Source organism: Idiotropiscis lumnitzeri, chromosome 20 (genome assembly GCF_059441095.1).
Source record: "Idiotropiscis lumnitzeri isolate Australia: NSW breed Sydney's pygmy pipehorse chromosome 20, RoL_Ilum_1.0, whole genome shotgun sequence".
In the NCBI taxonomy this organism is placed as follows: Eukaryota; Metazoa; Chordata; class Actinopteri; order Syngnathiformes; family Syngnathidae; genus Idiotropiscis; species Idiotropiscis lumnitzeri.
The window spans coordinates 7,769,277-7,789,819 of record NC_142410.1 but is presented as its reverse complement, the minus strand read 5'-3'; the positions used below and the strand labels follow the sequence as shown (position 1 = coordinate 7,789,819).

The window sequence follows — 20,543 nt, the reverse complement described above, 5'->3', positions numbered from 1 at the left end:
ATGTTTACGTGTTTTTACATGTCGAATCAGCGGGTCCGAAATGCAATGAAGCCGCAGCAAGGAGAAAGAGGTCGAGACGAATGGATTCGTTTTGAAAAATGACGATGTCGAGGGAGTACGTGACGTTTAAAGGGACTTTCTTAAAGAAATGCCTTTGAAAGACGATTAACTGGAGTGCCATAAATTTGTTGACGAGCTTTGCTTGTCTCTCAAGTTTTCAAAGCGCGTGCATTTCCGGAAATCAAAGCGTTGGGAGCACAAGTCGATGCATTCACAAGCCTATTGCGAATTGTAATTTATAAAATTCTCCGTGACGCTGCATGTTTAGAAGTGTCACATTAGCACTAAAATATGTCAGATGTGTTTATTTTAGTTAAATTATTTTAATTCAAATTGCATGTAATATTTATTTAGTTAGTTGTTTGTTTTTTCACGTCTCTGTACTAGGGCCTCCCCATGGGGCGTTTGTTTTGACATTTCCGACAGCACGAAAAAGCTACATTTCGTGTGGGGCGGGGCTGCCACGGAACGTTGTTGTTACGTGCCAACGGTCCACATCGGTGTGGCGACTGGTGGAACCGCTGCGAAAAAAACCTCCCATCGAACCGCTTGCCTCGGGACCTGCAGGACTCGCTGGAGAGGCGGGGAGTGATCCATCAAGGGAGAAGCCGTCAATCTCCGTGACATTTCGACGCCGAGAAAAAAGTATTTTCGTGCGACTCAAGAGGAGAGCGCTTGTTCACACGGCCGTCACAAAGTGTCAAGCTCCAGGTTTGGTGGGTTCATTTAACGCATGCATATCACAATAGATGAATCTTAATGCTTATTATAAGTGGAGTAGGGTGGGGAGTTTCCCTTTGCAGATTGCTGCAATCGAATATAGTGCATCCATGACAAGCATGGTACACTTTTGTCCCAGCTGCATTACACCATTCAAAACCTGCAGAATCAGCTCGTAATTGACATGCTGCATGGTACGGCAGGGTGTTCGAGTGGTTAGTTAGTACGTTTGAGTTACAGTTCTGAGGTTCAAGTTCGAATTTTGCCTACGGACTTCCTGGATGGACTCAAATGTTAGTGACACACTGACTCGCAATTATAATGTGACCGTGAAATATCCATTCAGGGCAAATATAGCCTCCAACCTGTTGTAATATTATAAATAATGCGTACTAAACCTATCAAATCTAAATTGCATGTTGATCTCTTTTAGGTAGGAGACTGAGTAGAGACAAGACCTATGAAGTTGGACGTGAATTTCATTTTGGTAGCATTCATCTACATCTAAAGCCAAGCCTATTTTTGAAGGTTTTTATTAACTTTACTCAATCCATGTGAAAAACAAACACGCTTATTTATTCATATAAATTGAGCAATTCATTGGCAAGGTACCCTTAGAATCTGCGGCAGTTCTCGATCAAAACTAGTAGTAAGTAGTAGCAAATTGTTAGCAGTAATCCTGAATTATATTTTAAGTGGTACAATGTAATTTTCATTTTTTTAGAACACCAGTTGCCACAATGGAGGATGAGCTGATGTTCAGCATGGAGGAAGAGGGCAGCGGCAGCAGGTCTTCGGACAAAAGGAACATGCCCAAGCAGCGGGTGTGTTCGCTCACAGACGACGACGACGGCGAGGAGGACGAAGCTTTCATCTGCTCGATCCTGGACGACCCCGTCCGAGACATCTGCCACTACATGCAAAATCTGGTTAACAACCGCCAGGTTTCAATCTCGCTGCCCAAGACAGAATTCTTGTACAAGGTGAGGAGTCGTCTTGAATCCGAAGTTGTCCCTTAAATATCCACCCTCATTTGTTCCTAATGACAAAAAAAAATAAAGAAATAAAATACACAAAACTGTTTTTATGAAAATTCTATATTTGTATTGTTGCTACTTTGTCACCAAACTGCTAAATCTTTGCTGCATGCTTTGAATGGGAAAAAATAGCGCCATCTGGCTGACGTATATAAAAACAATTCATTAGTCCACATTGAAATTTGAACAAAGGATTGCTTGAGTTAAAATATATCAAATAAAACGGGCATTAAAAATGGCATCTTCAATGATTTTTTTGTCACTAGGAACAAAAATTGTTTTTGCGTGAGCGTGTAGCTTCGCCGAAGCATTCTAGTTACTTTGTCTCGTTGCATCATGTGCTGTGCTGATGAAAAGTGGTGCATTTTCTTCACCTTTTCCCCCCCACATAGAATCAATCAGAGCATTTGGCGGAAGGTTCGTACCACGTTTTGTCTGAGAGTGCCCGGGTATGTGACACCACTTCAATTACTTTTCTGTACCGTCGTCCCTTTCGCTACTTATCATATTTCCCACCTTCCTTCACTGTTTTAGAATGCCCTTTTTTTCTTCCTTTAACCGTAACCTTTTTCAACCTTTTTGATTTTCTGTTCTATTCATCTGCTTGGTTTATTTTTTTGGTACATTCCATGGACACTTCATTAGGTACACCTGCACAAGGTTCATGAGTGAACGTGAACAGCAGCAAGAATCAAAGGAAAATTAAAAAAAAAAATTCATGAATGAAATTAAAAAAAAAGAAAACTAACTAAAACGACAACTTATATTTATAGAAGTAACTAAATCTAGTTACAGTGACAACGTCCTTCATTTCTGTCTTTGTCTAATTTACTTTATTTTATTATTACACAATACTTGGTGACCTTTTTTTTTTTTTTTAATCTGGCACTCAAAAAATACTCCATGTTAAAAAAAAAAAAACTAATGCTACAACGAATGAAAACTAAAAGAGAGCATTTTCCCCAAAAAGAAAACTAATAAACTTGCCCGAACAATGACTGAAAATAGGTGAATTTAAAAAAAAAAAGCTAAAAATTAACGAAAAAGTATCATAAAAAAATCCAAAATGATTCTAACTCTGGTGCAGGCATACCTAATGTTATGGGCCTTTGAGCGTGCACATTCACCAATTTCGCAATTTCACGTGGGTCATGTTTGACGCGCTAGAAATGTGACACTTTTTACCCTCGAGCTTTGTATCGTACAAGTCGTTAACTAGTTAGTTAGCGAAATTGGCAGCGTACGAGGGAGACGTGCGCGCTGCCCCGGGCGGCAAAGGATTAAGTTACTTGACATGATCGGTGACCAACCCCGCCCACTAAGGAAGTTATTTTCAGACACAACTGCAAATGACTACGAGACCTCACATAGCGTGTCACCCAACTTGCTTCCTCCCCAGCGCTCGTTTACATTGCCGTGCCCCGGAGTTCATTATGCCGATTAATAATAAAACGGCAAAAAAACAGGAGGCGTGTGTGAATGTGAAATCATGTACAACTCATCACATGTAATAACTGAGATGAAAAAAAAATCATACAGCATACAATAATAAATGAAAAACAACCTAACAATATTTTAAAAAGTGACTTATGAATATTTTTATCTGTATATTATTTTTTTAAACAAGTCAGTCTTTAAAAAAAAAACTATTTAATCTGAGGTAAATATTTAAAATATGAATTATTTATTGCAAAAAAAAAAAAAAAAGGAAATGAGTGTAAATTTTTTTCTGCATGCTTCCAATGGGGAAAAGTTACAGCATCTTTTGCACACATTTACCACATAACAATTAAAGTCTATGACTCACGGAAATCCTCAAAATAAATTGCTTTAGATTGTTGTGAGCCCAAGACCATTTTCTAAAAAAGAAAAAAAAAAAACAAGCTCACTTCATTTTTTAAAAAATGAATTCAATGTGCTTGTTACAAAAGGAGACGTGGAAAAATGCCATCACGAAGGCCAAAGCCATGCCGGACCCCTGGGCTGAATTCCACCTGGAGGACAAAGAGACGGAACCTTGCTTGCGCTACAGGTGGGAAGAACCTTCAAATGCATTTAGACGTGTTTGTGCTTCCAGTCAAGGTCCAGACATTGAGCTTTGTGCTTATCTCCTGTAGTGACCACAAAACGGGACTACCCGATGTGTGTCATTTGTTTTCCCCTCAGTCCATTTCATTCATCCAAACGATTTTGCAGATTTATCCCCATTTTCAGCTCATATGTGAACGCTCCAAACCGGTTCAGACACTTCTCAAGTGAAGCAAACTGAGTTTTACATTAGCAACCCTCAGGCGGGTTTCTAAACCAAATCAACATTCCTGTTCCACATGATCTCGAATGCAAAGCGGTTTCGCTCTTGATCTAAAGAATCCGGTTTCAGGTCAACTGAGGTGGTTTAAACGTATAAAATGCTGTTAATGTTATTTTCCTCACTGGCCCCCTTCTTCCACCTTCTTCCTGTTTACATTCTGCTGTGTGTCAGTTTGCTACTCTTTGACCACGTGAAGAGGAAATGAACTGACCAAAATGTACAATGTGAATGCAAAAATGGAGTTGCTCCACTGACTTTCTTCCTTTTTACATTTTCATGTACCTACAGTGTCACCGTGTGAACAGAAAATGAATGGAGCACATTTACCAATTGATTAAAAAAAAAAAAAGTGAGGCAGCACGATAACTTATGGGGAGTGTCGTTTAATCCATTTTGGAATAGGATTGGCAAAAAGATGTGAATGCAAACGTTGTGTCGGTCCACTTTAATTGCATCTAAACCGGGCTAAGTAACGACAATCATGATAATCCCCGCTAACAACTGCGACGACAATAACTTGCAATCCCAGTGCGTTCCGATTTGCATTAAACCCCGCCGAGTCCAAACGAGGCTAACCTTGTCCAACTGAACCCCGGATCTGGTTTTAGGAGAAAAAAACAAAAACAGCAGCTCAGCAGGGGGGCCTGTGTGTGCCTGCTGACTGTTGCGTTTGAACGGCGAAAAGCTGAAGCGCTCGCTCACATCTGGCTCAGACACGCAGCGCCACGTTCCCGCATTGGCAGACGCACAATGCGGGAGGGGTTGTTTTCGCTGAATGCACGCTTCACATTGAATCGCTTATATAAGCCCGAGAGGGGGGGGGGGAGTGAGAGAGTGAGGGAGGGAAAGTGGCGGCTATTCATGTGCTAATTTTACTCTCCTCCTCGTCCTCCTCCTCCTCTTCTTTATACCCACTTTAGTATCTCAGTGCCAAGTAGTACATTGTGTTCCCGGCCTGATGTGGTTTGTAAGGCAAAAAAAACAAGACTTGAAATGTGTGTCGAGTTGAGCGGCGCTCCTGCATACTGAACAGTGTTGACTGATTTCCACAAGTGCACAGCAGGCATGCGAACCAGGTGCTATGCGTACACGCAGTGTGGCAAAGATTAATTTGGAGATAATTCAGCGCTTCAATCTGTGGCGACAGATTCGCGATGGGTTGGGAGGGGAAAAAAACGAAAAAAAAATTTTCTTTCCTAAACTCAGTAGTGAGTCAAAGGTCGCGTCAGTGCAAGCGCGTGATGTTAAATGGGAAGACGGTTGACATGTTTATGATTTAAAGGGATTACGTTAGTGAGTGGTTGTTTTGAAGTATTGGCTGCAGATGTTTTTCATTATTGTCAGCGTCCGCTACATTTTGTCGTTTCTTCAAATATTGACGACAGCACAGCCGTTGTGCTTTCTAGGCAGACGTTTTCAGCATTTTGTGATGAATACATCGAATTTCTCCATTATAGTCATTTTCAGCAATTTGATATTGAATGCGGAGTTTTCACAGAGTTTTTTTCAGCATATGCAATAAAATATATTTATTGAAGACCATTTTTTCTTATTATAGTCAGCCGTTTTAAGTGTAAATATTGGATGCAACATTTACCATTAATTTTCACCTTAATTGAATGTGTCAACCTCATTCACGTAAAAATAAAAAATACGAAAATAAAATTAATTTAAAAAGTGTTTTTTACAGGACAGCGACGATACGCATTATGCGTTTTGTCAGATATTTTCCCCATTCATAAAAAAAAAAAAAAAAAAATTCAAATTGTAGCACAACAAAACTTTATAAAATTACTTGGATTTATAAACAGCACTTGTGGCTATTATATAAATATTAAAATTGCACACACGGAGTAAACAAGTAAAACAATCTGAATTTTTTGCAGGTATAATGCTGTCACAGGCGAGTGGGCCCAAGATCGGGTCCACATCAAGATGGCTGCACAGGTATGATCACGCACCGAAGAAAGACATTTTTACAAAGTTTTTTTTTTTTTTTTTAAAGACTAAATATCTTTATTTCTATCACAGCCGTTTGGAAAAGGAGCCATGAGGGAGTGCTTCAGAACGTAAGTACAACTACGCTATTGCCTTGGGTTGTTCCAACCAATGTGAGGTGGGAGGATGCGGCAGCGTCTGCTTTGATCACCTCCAGCTTTGCTTCATTCTTTCTTTTGATTGGTTCGTTCCGACGCGAGCGTCTTGCGGCCAACCGTGCCTCCATTGTGTTGAAATTCAGCCGGCTCCAATTATGATTTTTGGCATGGTTTCATGAATGAGCTTCAACACACCCTACAAATACATTAAAGGACACAGTCACACATAGGGAGAGGTCATACGGGGTCACCAAGGAGGTGAAAAAAAAATCTGCTCCGTTCTGTGCTGGAAGGACCTCGTCAAAGCTGTAAAACTGATCTCGTCTGGCAGGAAGAAGCTGTCCAGCTTCTCGCACAGCCACAACTGGAAGACGGCGTGCAACTACGTGGCCAAGCGCTACATGGAGACGGTGGACCGGAGCGTCTACTTTGAGGACGTGCGGCTGCAGATGGAGGCCAAACTTTGGGGCGAGGAGTACAATCGCCACAGGCCTCCCAAACAGGTAGACGAGATCACGTCGCGGGGAATCTGCTTTGAGACCATAACATCTGGAAATGTTCCGCAACGGGGGCTAGGTGGACATCATGCAGATGTGCGTGGTGGAGATGACGGAGAGGCCCGGCAAGCCGCTCTTCCACCTGGAGCATTACATCGAGGGCAAGTACATCAAGTACAACTCCAACTCGGGCTTTGTGCGGGACGACAACATCCGACTGACGCCGCAGGTGAGTTGATGGTCCTCGTCTAAATATGACTCATCACATTTCACTGACGTATAATTTCTGTTGTCTTTTGCGCGTCAGGCATTTAGTCACTTCAGCTTTGAGCGTTCGGGCCATCAGCTGATCGTGGTGGACATCCAGGGCGTCGGCGATCTCTACACCGACCCTCAGATTCACACCGAAAAGGGAACTGACTTTGGCGACGGCAATCTGGGTACGTCGCTCCCCCTTTTTTTATGCTCAGCACACGCGCAGTGAATTTGTGAGTGTTTGTGTCGCCAGGTGTGCGAGGCATGGCGCTCTTCTTCCACTCGCACCAGTGCAACAAGATCTGCAAGAGCATGGGCCTGACGCCGTTCGACCTGTCCCCAGGCGAGAAGCAACAGCTGGACTGCACCAACAAGCTGCTGGTTGGCGAGCCTCTCACCTCTCACCGCTCACTCGTACCTGTCACCGTTACGCCGCCTCAGCTCGCCTGACGTTTCCCTTCTCTCTTGTTAGAAATCCGCAAAGACGGTGTTGAGAGGCTGCGAGGAGCAGTGCGGTTCCCCCCGCGTCCGCACCATATCGGGGAGCCGGGCGCCGCCGCTGCTGTCCCGCCTGTCGGAGACATCGTCGGTGGATGAGAGCATGAGCGACGTGGACTCTGTGCCTTGCTCACCTCTGGTGGCGTCCGTGTGCATGGGCAGATCTCCGGCCGGTGTGTATGCCAACCAGTCACATGTTAATTTATTCCAGCCATATAAGGACTCATCTAATGAGTTACTTTGCTCAGGCAAGTAATCGAAATACATCTGGGACTTCACAATTTACTATTTGAGCCTGGGGGGAGTGACGTCACTTGCGTCATGTCACATTTTCAGCACATGAACACCTGGCGTGTCCGTAGCAGTGACAAATAGAGATTTGTGTTTCCAAGCTAGAAATGCAGTTTTGACATTGTGTCAGCTAAAGATGATTCTTTTATTTTATTTTATTTTATTTTATTTTATTTTTATTTATTTTATTTGTATTTATTTATTTATTTATTTATTTATTTATTTTATTTTATTTTATTTTATTTTATTTTATTTTATTTTATTTTATTTTATTTTATTTTATTTATTTTTTAATTTTTTAATTTTTTCATTCATTCATGATAAAACCGTGAAATCCAGAAACTAATTTTTCTTTTTAACTGCATTCACTGCCATTGACGGGTAAAGAAGTCAAAACGTATATTGATTTTACCTGGGCTGGCAGTGAATGAGTTAAAAAAAAAAAATTCTTTATTTTTGATTCTTCCACGTCACTTCCAATCAAGTATTGGCAAAACCACTGTAACAATGTAACTTGAAATGTAGTTTCTGTTAAAATCAAGTTAGCAGTGAAAATTTGAGCCATATAAGTAGATGTAATAAATAATAAATATTAATATCCTCTGGCAAATTGGACTTAGTCAATAGAAAATATCTCCAGGAAGTAAACATGTGCATTTATTGTCGACTTTGTCCAGGCTTATCCTTCACCGGGATGTACGAACAGGATCGACTTGACAACGCCGGGGAACACAGGGTACGAAATGGAACTTTTGCGATCTTATGGTGGAGTGCGGTGAGCCAAATTCTGACATTTTTGGCGGTCTTGCGTGTGTAGGAGTCTGACAGCGGCGGGGATAGCGGCTACCCCAGCGAGAGGAGGAGTGAGGGAGACCCCAACGACCACCCAGACGGGGTAAAAAGTCCAACGTAGCACGTTAGCTTCTCCTGTTTTGTATTTCACTCGCATTTCTCCACACGTCAGTCGTTTTTATAATGCATGTCTTATCTCGAAACGCCGTAGGCCCGCCAACACTACCAAAGACATTATTCCGAGTCGGACGAGGACAGTGTCAGACGGGTAAAGAAACATACGAGACGCCGGTGTGCCACGTTTAATCAATTAATCATCACCATGTGGGGTCCCCGTCGCATCTCTTTGCACTCATTCCTTTGTCCTCGTCTCTTCGCTCACATTTCACCCGTCCTTTGTGACTGCACTAGAGGGCACTGGTTGCAATACCAAATTGCTCAGAAAACCTACATTGAATTTTTTGGGCGCTTTGAGAATACGTATTGCTAATAAAAGTCTGTCCCAAGACTTTTGTCCATGCAGTGTTCATGCCGAATGAGAGATTTGGTTCCAAATGTGACATGTAGAAAAATCAAAAGGCAAGACAACCATCGACCTCTTCTGTTTGTGTGTGTGTGTGTTTTTTTTTTTTTTTTTTGTGTATTTTTGCCTTTGTTTCCATGCGCGCTTCCATGCCCACCTCTTTGGTGATTTTTGTGACTTTTGTTCATTTTGTATTCATACTAACATGAATGTACTCCTCAAGTTGATCAAGTAGAGGAGTACAAGCCTTAACGAGCGTGTTTCATTGGCGGTGACGCCATCAAGAAATCGCTGGTAATGTGTGTGTGTGTGTGTTCTCCAAACAGCTGACAGAGGAGAAGTGGAGCTTCTTCCACTCGTCCCGCGCTCACGTGCACAGATCCTCCTGCGTGGCCACCGAGGTGGAGCGACTCAGTTCGCTGATGCAGAAGCGCATCGGCCAGTCAATCCTTGGGAAGGTGAAAAGTCCGCCACGCTGTACAATAGAAATAAGCAGAAGAGAATTTTGATTGTTGGTGTTCAGGTTCACTTGGCCATGGTGCGCTACCACGAGGCGGGGCGCTTCTGCGAGAAGGACGAGCAGTGGGACGAGGACTCGGCCATGTTTCACCTGGAGCGAGCGGCTCAGTGCGGCGAGCTTGAGGCCATCGTGGCCATCGGCCAGTGTTGCCTGCAGCTGCCCCACCACATCCTGCCCAACATGGAGCTGGAGGTGCGACTTCCTCTTCCTGTCTTTGGTCTTGCTGACCTCACTTGACTGTTCAAAGTTGTTGTGTGGCTTTCAGGAAAACGCCGGAAACAGAATGAAAGGCTTCAAGTATCTCCTGCAGGCTGCCGAAGCCGGCGACAGATCTTCGATGGTCACAGTGGCGCGAGCTTTTGACACCGGAGTTAATCTGTCAGCGGAAAGGTGGATAAGAGCTGTTCCTCCATGTGTGAAGATGTTCAAATAGCGCCCTCTGGAGGAAATTATTTGTCACTGTTTGCCTTTTCTGACTGCAACAGACATCAAGACTGGACGGAGGCAATCCGCTGGTATGACAGCGCGTTGAACATGGACGAGCACGACGAGGGAGGCGAGTTCGACGGCATACAGGACGAGCCTCGTTACCTCCTGCTGGCCAGAGAGGCCGAGATGTTCATGGTGGGGGGATACAACCTCGCGGCGGATCCACAGAAAGCAGGTAGAGCCACACAGGGATTGGTCCGTCCGTCTCTGTTGACCTGCATTGAAAACCTAAATCTAAAACACTGGTCGCATGTGGGCAAGGAGATGCCGATGCAATTTCAAACATATTTATTTCTACTTCTGATACAAAATTAGAGCACTCACAAAGAGCCACCTTTAACCTCTCGCATCATCTCTCACTGCAGGTGATCTGTTTACAGAAGCCGCAGAAGCTGCCATGGAGGCCATGAAAGGGCGCTCGGCAAACCAGTACTACATGAAAGCCGAGGAGGCGTGGGCGCTGATGGAGGAATAACTCTTTTACACCCCCCCCCCCAAAAAAAAGGGCTTCAAGTGTTCCGCCTGACGCTGAACGAGTTGCGTTTACATCTTTTTGCTATAGAACAGGTTTTTAGCTAACGGTGCTTTGCGTGTGTATGCATGTTTAAGCCTTCCAGCATTTAAGCTTCATCAAGTTTTCTGCGCTCTTTTTTTTCGGAAACTTGCTCTTTCAATGTTGAGTTTGTCTTCTGTGAATGTGGTCCGTGGAGCCAAAACCAATACAATTGTTTACTGAGCACATTTCCATTGGAAGAATGTGTATTAAAAAAAATAAGGATATCTTTCAGTGACTGTAAAAATAAAATAAAGTTTGCATTGAATTTTATGAGTAAACACTTTTATTATGGAATTGTTGATTTTATGTCTGTAGTCTGTTCCGCGGACAAGCTGTGCTGGTGCATCATTTTCCAACAAACCAAAAAAAGACCACCAAACCGTATATTAACTAAACACAAAATCTTGCTGCATTACTTTAAATGGATGAGTAATTTATCCATTTTGTGCTAGAAAAAAAGTGCTTCTGCTCTAAAATTTAATTTTAAGGCTTTATTTAGGGGTGCCAATAATTATGGAGGACACTTTGTGTAAAATGTGAGTTCTATAAATAAATAACAGGGATTAAGATGAAAGTCAAACACCAAGTAGTAGACTTCAATATCAAATAATACGACAGGGATATAAAAGACAAATGAAACAAAGACGCAAACGTGTGGTTTGCGAACGCAATTGGCATGCTTTGATTTTATTTTTATTTATGTACACTGTATGGGAGCGTTTATGTGTACGGTAGCGTGGCCGAGCGGTCTAAGGCGCTGGATTAAGGCTCCAGTCTCTCCGGAGGCGTGGGTTCGAATCCCACCGCTGCCATAACTTTTGGACTCGACCGCAAATTCACCTTACCACCTCCTGTATAAATAATTATCACCCGATAATTGACAACCACCGAGCGTAAACAAAGATAAACCTCAAACCTTAATGAATATTTTATCACCGCTTTGCATTGTGGGCTCGGCCGCATTCCCCACGTGTCCGATTGAGGATCCGAGTCAACATGGTGCCCACTTCATGTGCGTTCGTGCTCCTTCTTCCACTGCGCCGCCCGTTTTGTCGAACAAATGTCACGTTGATGAGATAGCTCGACTCACTCGGCTAAGTGCAGGTAACGTATTTCATGTTTCTGTGTTATTCCGCACGGTTAATTTACGTTTCAAAGCAGGCCTCGTCCGCTCGCCCCAGTGTTATTTCAACCGGCATGTGTGAATCAAAGCTAGGTAGCTATGCTAAAGTTGCTAACCAACGGCTGCTTCATCGTTAGCTCACTTCGTCACTTTTACGAGTGAGTTTCGAACATGTTGTCCTTTATCGTACAAATGTTTATACAACGCACACGGTGTTGTATTTTTGGACCTTGTTCACTAGTTTGGCCGAGTTTAGTGCCGGTCCGCCTGACAATTTTCTGTGTTTTGCTAATGTGCTAACACAGCTCGAATTATATTTATTTGAGGGAATAACGGTGCGAAAAGACATTAGACTAAAATATAATCGTTTCCCAGATGTGCGAGTTGGATTGTTTCAATGTGTTTACACTTTGGAAAGTAATTTGAATTCGATTTCGTGGTCTTGCATCACCTGCTTTACCTCGTCATTATCAGTGTTTACCTGCTTTGATTAGCATTGAGTCATCACATGAATGTTGTGTTTAGATATTAAAACACAAGTTTTCGATTTATAGCATTTGATTTATCTTGTTGTTGAAACATTTTTTTTGCGCTAACACTACACACATAATTGGTGCTAATGTTCAATTGCAGCTGCTTTGTCACTCGGAAAAATTGCCATTATCAAATTGAGTTTTTAGTTTTTGGATGGAAATTGTTGGTTCTCAGTAGTGTCTGACTACATATTAAATGTACAAATAACCAAGTAGAACTTTTATCTGCCTATTTGTGAAGTGTCTACCGTTCCCACTGGCAGTCTTGCACCTCAAGCCTAAAAATGAATCTAATAACCATCAACACAAAAGTTTCTCCGTCAATGACTTGGATGCTACGCTGGGTCAAGTTTTGGGAGCTAAAGAGTCACTTTGACCCGGTGGTCCAACTTCTGATAAGCTGTCTGTTTGAAAGTGGCAGAATCTGAACTGATCTCACAGTGAGGAAATGCTGCCTTCCCAATTAATCGGACAACTGAAACTCAATGGTTGTTTGCATAAAAGTGAGATAACGGCTTCTCATAAATGACGTTTGATTGAAGTGAAATTGTTTCATGGGGCAAGATTATTTGCACAGTGACATGTGATACACCACAAAAGTTCATTTATCTTAGGTTGCTTGCTTTAGTTTGCTGCTGCTCGCCATTAGCCAACCAGGATAGGATTAGGGGGGAAAATGATCCAGTTTCACCTGAACAAGAACTGCGCTGGAAAATTCTCTTGATCCTTGGTATTTTAAATGGTCCAAAAAAAATGATGCATCTCCTTTTTCAAGGTTGGATTCACTCTCCCCACACCTCCTTCCCACTCCTTACTCCGCTTCCTAAAATATGGCCAGTGGGGATGACGACGATCCTATTATAGAGGAGGTATGTGTTCATGGAAAGAGTCAAGACACTTGGTGTTAAATCAATCAGCACTGATCTTTTTTTAAAATTTTTTAATTTTTTATTTGACTCCTGCAGATTGACGTCTATCTTGCCAAAAGCCTTGCGGAGAAGCTTTATCTACTCCAGGTGGGTGAAGTTGGTGTTGCATTCATTACAAATGAGTTGTGGCTGGACGGATTACCTTCAAATATTTATTTTTTTAAACAGAAATTTTAATAGATTTTTTTTTCCCGGCCTTTGCCAGGAAATTACCTAACTCCCCCTTTCCCCTCCTGGCATTTTCTTTATTTTTCCAGATAATTTTTCATTTTTTCCAAAACATTTCCCCAAGCATTGACATCCACCGAAATTGTTGGGTAACAAATGTCTTTTTGTTGAAAAATATCTTGACCGTAGCTGCCGCCATTTTCTCCCTTTGCAGTACCCCGTGCGACCATCCAGCATGACCTACGACGACATCAACATTTTAGCTGCGAAGATCAAACCCAAACAACAGCGGGTAAAATGAAAACCACGCATACATGCTGAGTTCATTCTGAAAATGACAACAGAAAAATGTAATTGTGACGGCGTCCTTGTCGCTAGGTGGAGCTGCAGGTTGCCATGGACACCAAGAGCCCCAACTACTGCAGCAGCAAGGGCGAGCAGATAGCCCTGAACGTGGACGGCATCGGCTACGAGGAGAACAACACTTATTCAGTGTACGTTTTGCGGTGAAACGAGCTTGTTGGGGAACTTTTGGTCAGCTGGTAATGTTCCTTTGCGATGTCTATGTGCCTTTGAAGCGCACAAAAAATGTTTTGTCGACTTTTAGTATCGGAGTATAATTATGTAGTACAAAACAAATTTATTGACAGTTTTAATTAAAGATTATCATTCTTATAATCACACTTGAAAATAAAATGTCACTTTTTTATTAAATATATACTCAACTTTTTTAAAATCATCCCTATCAAGGTTTTTATTTTATTCTTTTTTTTTATTTTTTTTTTTTTTATTTTGTAACCATTTAAGTGGATCATATTTTAAAAATTAGGTTGGCATGGAAGTTGCTAAAAAAAAATCATAAATAAAAAACCTGACACCAGATCTGATGACTTTTTGTGCAGGAAAATGATGGACAATCAGATCTTCTCGTCGATCCAGGCCACCACCAACACCTCCCGATACGCCGCGGCCATCTTTCGAAAAGGTCTCAACTTGTTCTTCTTTTTGTGCAAGTTAGGATGTGTGATGAAAATGAACAGAAGGATACGTGGAGGTCATTTAAGAATGTCCATTTTTTTAACGTTTAGTTCCATCTGATTAAGTATAATAAAAATGTTGATCAAAAATCAGAAATGTAATTGAATTTCTAATGTTCTGAAAATATTCTAATTATTATTATTTTTTATTGTTGCTGATGTTAGGCGAGCTTCACGTGACGCCGCTGACGGGAATCCTGCAGATGAGGCCCAGCTTTGCGTACCTGGACAAGGCCGACAACAAAACCCGCGAGCGAGAGGCGGCCAACGAAGGTGCCATTTTAGTTTGTTTTCCCGCATATTTTTTCTTTTCTTTTCTTCCATTTGTCATGTTGCCCTTCTACACAGGTGGCGACTCGTCCCAGGACGAAGGCGAGGAAGAAGCCAAAGCCATTTCGGTGAGTGCTCGCTTTCCCACGCTCGCGTTTTTTCCGAGTTTGTTGTGTGTATCCCTAAAGGAAATTGTATTTAAAGTTATACTGTATGTTACTTCACATCTGCCCTGTTTTTTTTTTCTTTTTTTTCTGCGTCCGCAGGTGAGGTTCGCTCGGCCCGAGTCGGAGCAAGCACGCCAAAGGAGGATCCAGTCGTACGAGTTCCTCCAAAAAAAGCAGGCTGAAGAGCCTTGGATGCATTTGCAGCACCACAGCATCAAGGTAACACGTCACGACGAGGACCCGCCAACTATCAGTTTGAGTGCTTCTAACGTGAATCCACCATTTTGGTCTGCCTCAGGACGGGCGGTCAGAACATGAAAGGCAGTATTTATTCAGTCAGCATGTGGACACCTCTGACAACTCTGAGCTGGTTAAAACGCCCAAGTGAGTTTTTCAACGCATGCATCAGACGCACAATCTGAATCTAAAATTAAGATGCAGTAAAATAAGTTGTCCTGTCCACATCCAAAGCCCGATAATATAGCATGATTGTTCACGGCGATGACTTTTTTTGTGTTGCAATAACAATTAATATATATATTTTTTTCTGTGCAGGGAGTACCTCACGATGCTGATGCCGCCGCTGGCAGAAGAAAAAGTGTAAGCATTTCATCTTTTAATTCTCGCCGTAGTTTTGACTCATTTTAATTTGCGAGGTTCACCGTCTGTCGCAGCGTGAAGCCCATCGGCCCAAGCAACGTGCTTTCCATGGCCCAGTTGCGCACGCTGCCGCTCACCGAGCAGATCAGGACGCTGATGAAGAACGGTGAGTTAGCAGATGGAGTTTTTGTCCAACTGATATTATCAAGACAAGAATAAAGAATATTTGTTGCATTAATTTAGTTGCTTTTGTTTGAAAATTGGTGACCTAAATGTTATTTTTTCATTTATTTGTACGCCGCTTATAATAAAAATAGTTTGATTGAATTACTGTCAAACAGCCAATGAAAAAGTAAAATATTTTCATTTTATTTTATTGATATTATTTTCCAATTCAATAGTGTATAGTGTCTCATATTTGAATTGGATAATCAAATTAATAATAATGCTCACGTTTTATATGTGAATTTATATATATAAATATATATATAAATAGAATTATTTATTTATTTGTATATATTTATTTTATTTATTTATTTTTAATTTTTATTTATTTATTTTTTATTTTTATATATTTATTTTTTATTTTTATTTATTTATTTATTTTTTTACATCTCATTTACCAATGACCATGCCTTTACACCAGCGTGACACAAAATCATTGTGAGAACAATCTAGCCCGACAGGCCCTGTGACATTTCGAACTAAATCTCCAGTCCAGTCACAATGCGATGTCCACGTGCTGTGCGATACATCGGTGTTGTGTTTGTCTCTGTTTGTGTCTGCAGTCAAGGTGATCCAGTTTGCCAGCCTGATGGGCCTGCTGGCCTCAGGCACCGACTCCACCGCGGTGCTGCGCTGCATCCAGCAGGTGGCGCTGCTAGTCCAGGGCAACTGGGTGGTGAAGAGGTATGTGGTGCTGCAGCTGCTTTGTGGCAGTCGGAGCTGGCTGATTTGAATTCTTGCATTTTTGTCCTTTCAGTGACATTCTGTATCCCAAAAACACGTGCAGTCCTCACAGCGGCGTTCCGGCTGATGTGCTGTGTCGCGGGCGAGACTTTGTGGTGATGGATTTTTACATTTGTAGTCATTTATTTTTTTAAATTTGCAAAAGAACAAACAAGTTAACCCTTTGCAATTGATTGGATTTCTTAAATCGTTGATCTGAACACCCGATCATATTTTTATAACCCTAAGTCCCATTTTTTTAATTTTTTTCCCCCCTTTTCATATTTATGTCACTTTGCAGATGTGGCGATTTACTCTGGAACGCTCGCTGATGAGGAAGGAAGTTGCGGCCGTGATCAAAGTAAGCCTCTGTCGTTTAATTAGCCTTGTGTCGCCACTCTTAAGAAGCCCCTCATGCAAACCTAAACGAAACAAAACCTGCTCAAACTTAATAATTCAGACGTGCGCTTCCTCTCACGTCTCGCTCTCTCTTGCAGCTTCCGCCGGAGGATGTGAAGGATTTCCTGGAGCAGGTAGCGGTGCCGCGTGTCAACCGCGGCTGGGAATTCCTGCTGCCCTCCGACGCCGACTTTGTCAAGAAGCACGCTGACGTGGCCCACCGGCAGCACATGCTGTGGATGGGCATCCAGAGCAAGTGGGTTGCGCCGTATATTTTTGTCACGAAAACGCGTTCATTATAACCGGTTATTTAACTTCTTTTTTTTTTTTTTTTTTAATATATTTTTTTTATCATTCTTTTGCCTTGGAAGGTTGGAAAAAGTCTTCAACTTCTCGAAGGGCGACTTCATGCCAAAGAATTCTCCGCAGCCTGGTGCGTAATGAGCTGCTTCAGTCAGTATCATCAGCGGCTCAGGCCCGAGTAACGATAATATTAATAATGAGAATGTTTATAATGATTATTATCATCATAGTCACGCTAATGCTTTTGACATGATTAAAGCACCTGTAAGACGATTTAGTTCCTGAAATCGAAACCATTTTAATACTGTCTCATAATAAGGAATGCTTTTAATAATAATGATAATATTGCTCATAAAAATAATGAAAGCCCAGCAACGTTTAATTTTAAGAAAGCTCTTTTAGTGTAATCAAAATTTTTTATTTTTCCCGTAGCGGCTTGTTTGCTTTAATCGAGTAGTCTTCAGTTACCAGAGACAAATCACTTATGTTGCCTAATTAAAATATTTGACCAATAGAGATGATTCTGATTGTCATGGCATGGAAGTTGAAATATCAGTGTGTGTGGTCCTGCAGAACCGGTCCACATCAGTGGCGAGCAGCGTCTGAAGATCGCCCAGGACCGCGCTGAGGAGAAGCAGGCTTCTCTCCAAAAGGATCTGGACGCCAAGCGAGCAGGAAGCGGCGGCGCCCGCGTCAAACAGGAGCCGCTCAGCGATGCTGAGCCCGAGCCCATGGACACGTCCTCTCCTCCGCCGTCCCAGTCGGACATCCCGAACGGCTCACTCAACGGCTACGCTGGCGCGGAGCACGCAAACGGCGGCAGCCCCGCCAACGCACCCTCGCCCGAGCTGCTGGACTTTGTGACAAAGACCTTCGGGAAGAATCCCGTGTTGACGCTGAACGAGCTCAAGAGGCTTTTCAGCCTCCACCTGGCCACCATGCCGGCGGGACACATCCCTTTCGGACCCGTGCCGGACCACATGCTGCAGGATGCCGTGCTGCTCAGCCGCTGCAAACAGATTATGGTGCCTGTGAGTATTTACTGAGTTTGAATTAGACTTCATTACGAACCACATTTGGTCAAGAGTAGAAAGATTTGGTAACGAGAGAATATGATATATCACCAAAAAAAAATCATCAAACAGCCTCAGCTCGTGTTCTGAGCAGTACGAAGTGATCGGAACACTTTCCTTTTTCAAACCGGTCACCTTACAGTCGTTTAGTAATTTTGTTTCTGAAATGTGCGATATAAATAGTTGACTTGCCTAAATTTAACACTGTTGTTTCTACTCTAAATGTAGTTCCCCGCGTTGACCACAGCTTCAGCTGACGAGCAAAAGGTGTTTGGCTTGTGGGAGACCGGAGAGGATGTTGACAAGGTAAACCCCCCAAAAAAAAAAAAAAATGGTGTTGTACTTTGAATAGTTCCATTGTTTAAAAAAAATAGCTCATCTTTATGCTAGGATAATTTATTTCTCCTTTGGTGGCGCAGCACCGCCACCTGCTCTATGAAATGTTCACCAAAACTTACCGCTTGAGACGAAGCGCGGTGCAAGCCCGGCTCGGTGAAGAGTTCGGCGACGTCCCCAAGGCTGACGTGGACCGACTGCTCAAGGTGAGCACCCGCTGCCTAGACGGGGAGCAGTTATTTAAAGAAAAAAAAAAGTTGACTGTTCTTTTTCTTTTAATTTTTTTCTCCCCGCCAGGAATGCTGCCACAGCCATGCCGGAATGTGGTACCTGAAGGGAACCATCCCGTCTTGACCCAAGCAGCATACCCCCGAGGGCACCCATAGCCAATTCCAGTGTCCAGAGGGTGCGCGGCCAAGGTGAGAGCCGGTCGCGGCCGGTCATGACGACGATGACATCGCCGCTGGGAATGATGAAAAAAAGAAGTCCTTGAAGGAGAAACGCTCCAAACACAAATGCGTCATTATTTATGGGATTTTCCTTTTTTTTCCTGATGGACCTTTTCGAAGGCTTACACAGCCGCCATTTTTTTGTTCATCCAATTAACATTAAGGTATAGAACGGAGCAAGACGCAAGTAGCCTCAATCATGTAAATCACCTGACGGCACTTTGATCACTAACACCAAAACAAGCACGACTAAAACCGTTCAGTTAAGGTTTGACTTCATGCATCTCTACTTGTGTTGAGAATGGCAGTGGTTTGAAAGAGGGGACAAACGTTTGACTGCTGCATTTTCTTTGCTTTTTACTCAAATGTACAAAAAAAACGGTTGTGGATGATGAATGAAACCAAACAATGAAAACATTAAGATGAAGGTTTGTCATGTTTTGTGTATACCATTTTTTTTATTTAGTGCATTTCACAACAACCGGAGCCGTGACATATCCCTGCCGCCATTGCACAGAAATAATTAAATTATATATATTTATATTACTTATTTAATTTTTTTTTTTACATGTAATCATTGATAATTTAATTAATGATAGTTACTCAATTCCAAATTTAATTAATCAAACATTTATTTTAATTAAACATTTAACAGTGTATTTATTTAATTTTGGCACTTTCAGTCCTCCATACATGACAGCATGTGATTGCCTTTCATTTTGCAAATTGAGTTGCAACAATTTCCACGGCAATCCGAAGCAGTTATCTTGACAGGTCACCAGGTGGCGCTATTGTGCAAAACGCCGTTGACAAGCAAACAAAGAAGACGGTTGGCTCGGGTAGGAGGACGTGACGTCAGGCCTTGCAGGTCAATTGGTGTCAGGTGCGTGGCCTTTTAGCAGGTAAGTGCGCACACGAGCAAATGTTCGTCCTTTGTTGCACTTTCTTTCCTCCTAATTGAACTTGTTGCACGATTTGAACACTTGAGGGACGAAACAGTGTTTGAGGTTTGAGCACAGCGTGTCACAATTTGCTTCCTTTTGCTTGATTTTAGCACATTGGGCTCTTTCTTTTGCAACAACTTCGTATGTTTTTGCTTTTGTTTTTAATGCTGGCCAGCTCCTTTGCTTTGTTTCTTTTTAGTGTTGTAAATGACACACTTGATGACTTTGTATTGGGAGCGTGAGGAAAAGTGAGTGAACTTGTCTTTTGTTTTTGTTGCTATAGAATAATAGCGCAGATAAGAGTTGTAACTCCTGAAAATAACTTCGTTACATCAATTAAACAATCTCCGTTCCTAAGATGGTAATGAGTGATTTTATTATTTTTTTTTTTTAACTATGAAGAGTGAAGAGATTGGATGAGGGTGAAGTGTCCAAATGAAGTTACTTGCACGCAAGTAATGGCACATGTGTTTTGCAGGTGGGAGGCCGAGGTGGAGTGTGATGGTCCGAAGGGCACCAAGAACCACCGGACAAGGGTAAGAATTATACATGCACACAACGACGTGAGCGGCAATCATCTAATAATTAGAACTTTAAGGTGCCTCTATCTGATAGAGTT

At 42.3% G+C, this 20,543-nt stretch overlaps 2 protein-coding genes and 1 non-coding gene across 5 annotated transcripts; all 3 read left to right on the top strand.

Moving 5' to 3' along the window:
• Nucleotides 1-62: 62 nt before the first annotated feature.
• Nucleotides 63-10,915, top strand: eef2k (eukaryotic elongation factor 2 kinase). 3 transcript variants are annotated; one of them, XM_088285146.1, is made up of 19 exons: nt 63-776; nt 1,505-1,763; nt 2,210-2,266; nt 3,749-3,849; nt 6,015-6,075; nt 6,160-6,197; nt 6,556-6,727; nt 6,801-6,950; nt 7,029-7,161; nt 7,230-7,357; nt 7,449-7,647; nt 8,443-8,501; nt 8,583-8,660; nt 8,769-8,825; nt 9,407-9,538; nt 9,604-9,792; nt 9,866-9,990; nt 10,086-10,264; nt 10,470-10,915. In XM_088285146.1, exons 2-19 carry the CDS (start codon nt 1,521-1,523, stop codon nt 10,562-10,564), a joined length of 2,196 nt encoding a protein of 731 aa, XP_088141272.1. In that variant the 5' UTR covers nt 63-776; nt 1,505-1,520; the 3' UTR covers nt 10,565-10,915. The 3 variants fall into 3 exon arrangements, with proteins under 3 accessions (XP_088141272.1, XP_088141273.1, XP_088141270.1); XM_088285144.1 differs by having other exon boundaries at nt 65-776; nt 10,455-10,915; XM_088285147.1 differs by lacking the exon at nt 8,769-8,825 and having other exon boundaries at nt 64-776; nt 10,455-10,915.
• A 460-nt stretch (nt 10,916-11,375) lies between these two features.
• trnal-aag (transfer RNA leucine (anticodon AAG)) lies at nt 11,376-11,457 on the top strand. Its single transcript has one exon. It is a non-coding gene; the product is annotated as a tRNA-Leu (tRNA).
• Nucleotides 11,458-11,584: 127 nt separating this feature from the next.
• polr3e (polymerase (RNA) III (DNA directed) polypeptide E) lies at nt 11,585-19,407 on the top strand. Its single transcript, XM_088283797.1, has 21 exons — nt 11,585-11,749; nt 13,077-13,170; nt 13,267-13,317; nt 13,613-13,690; nt 13,777-13,892; nt 14,301-14,383; nt 14,601-14,708; nt 14,784-14,833; nt 14,972-15,091; nt 15,171-15,256; nt 15,428-15,472; nt 15,547-15,638; nt 16,261-16,381; nt 16,455-16,536; nt 16,722-16,781; nt 16,918-17,075; nt 17,191-17,252; nt 17,696-18,153; nt 18,424-18,501; nt 18,615-18,737; nt 18,829-19,407. Exons 2-21 carry the CDS (start codon nt 13,132-13,134, stop codon nt 18,883-18,885), a joined length of 2,067 nt encoding a protein of 688 aa, XP_088139923.1. The 5' UTR covers nt 11,585-11,749; nt 13,077-13,131; the 3' UTR covers nt 18,886-19,407.
• The last annotated feature ends 1,136 nt before the right edge of the window (nt 19,408-20,543 follow it).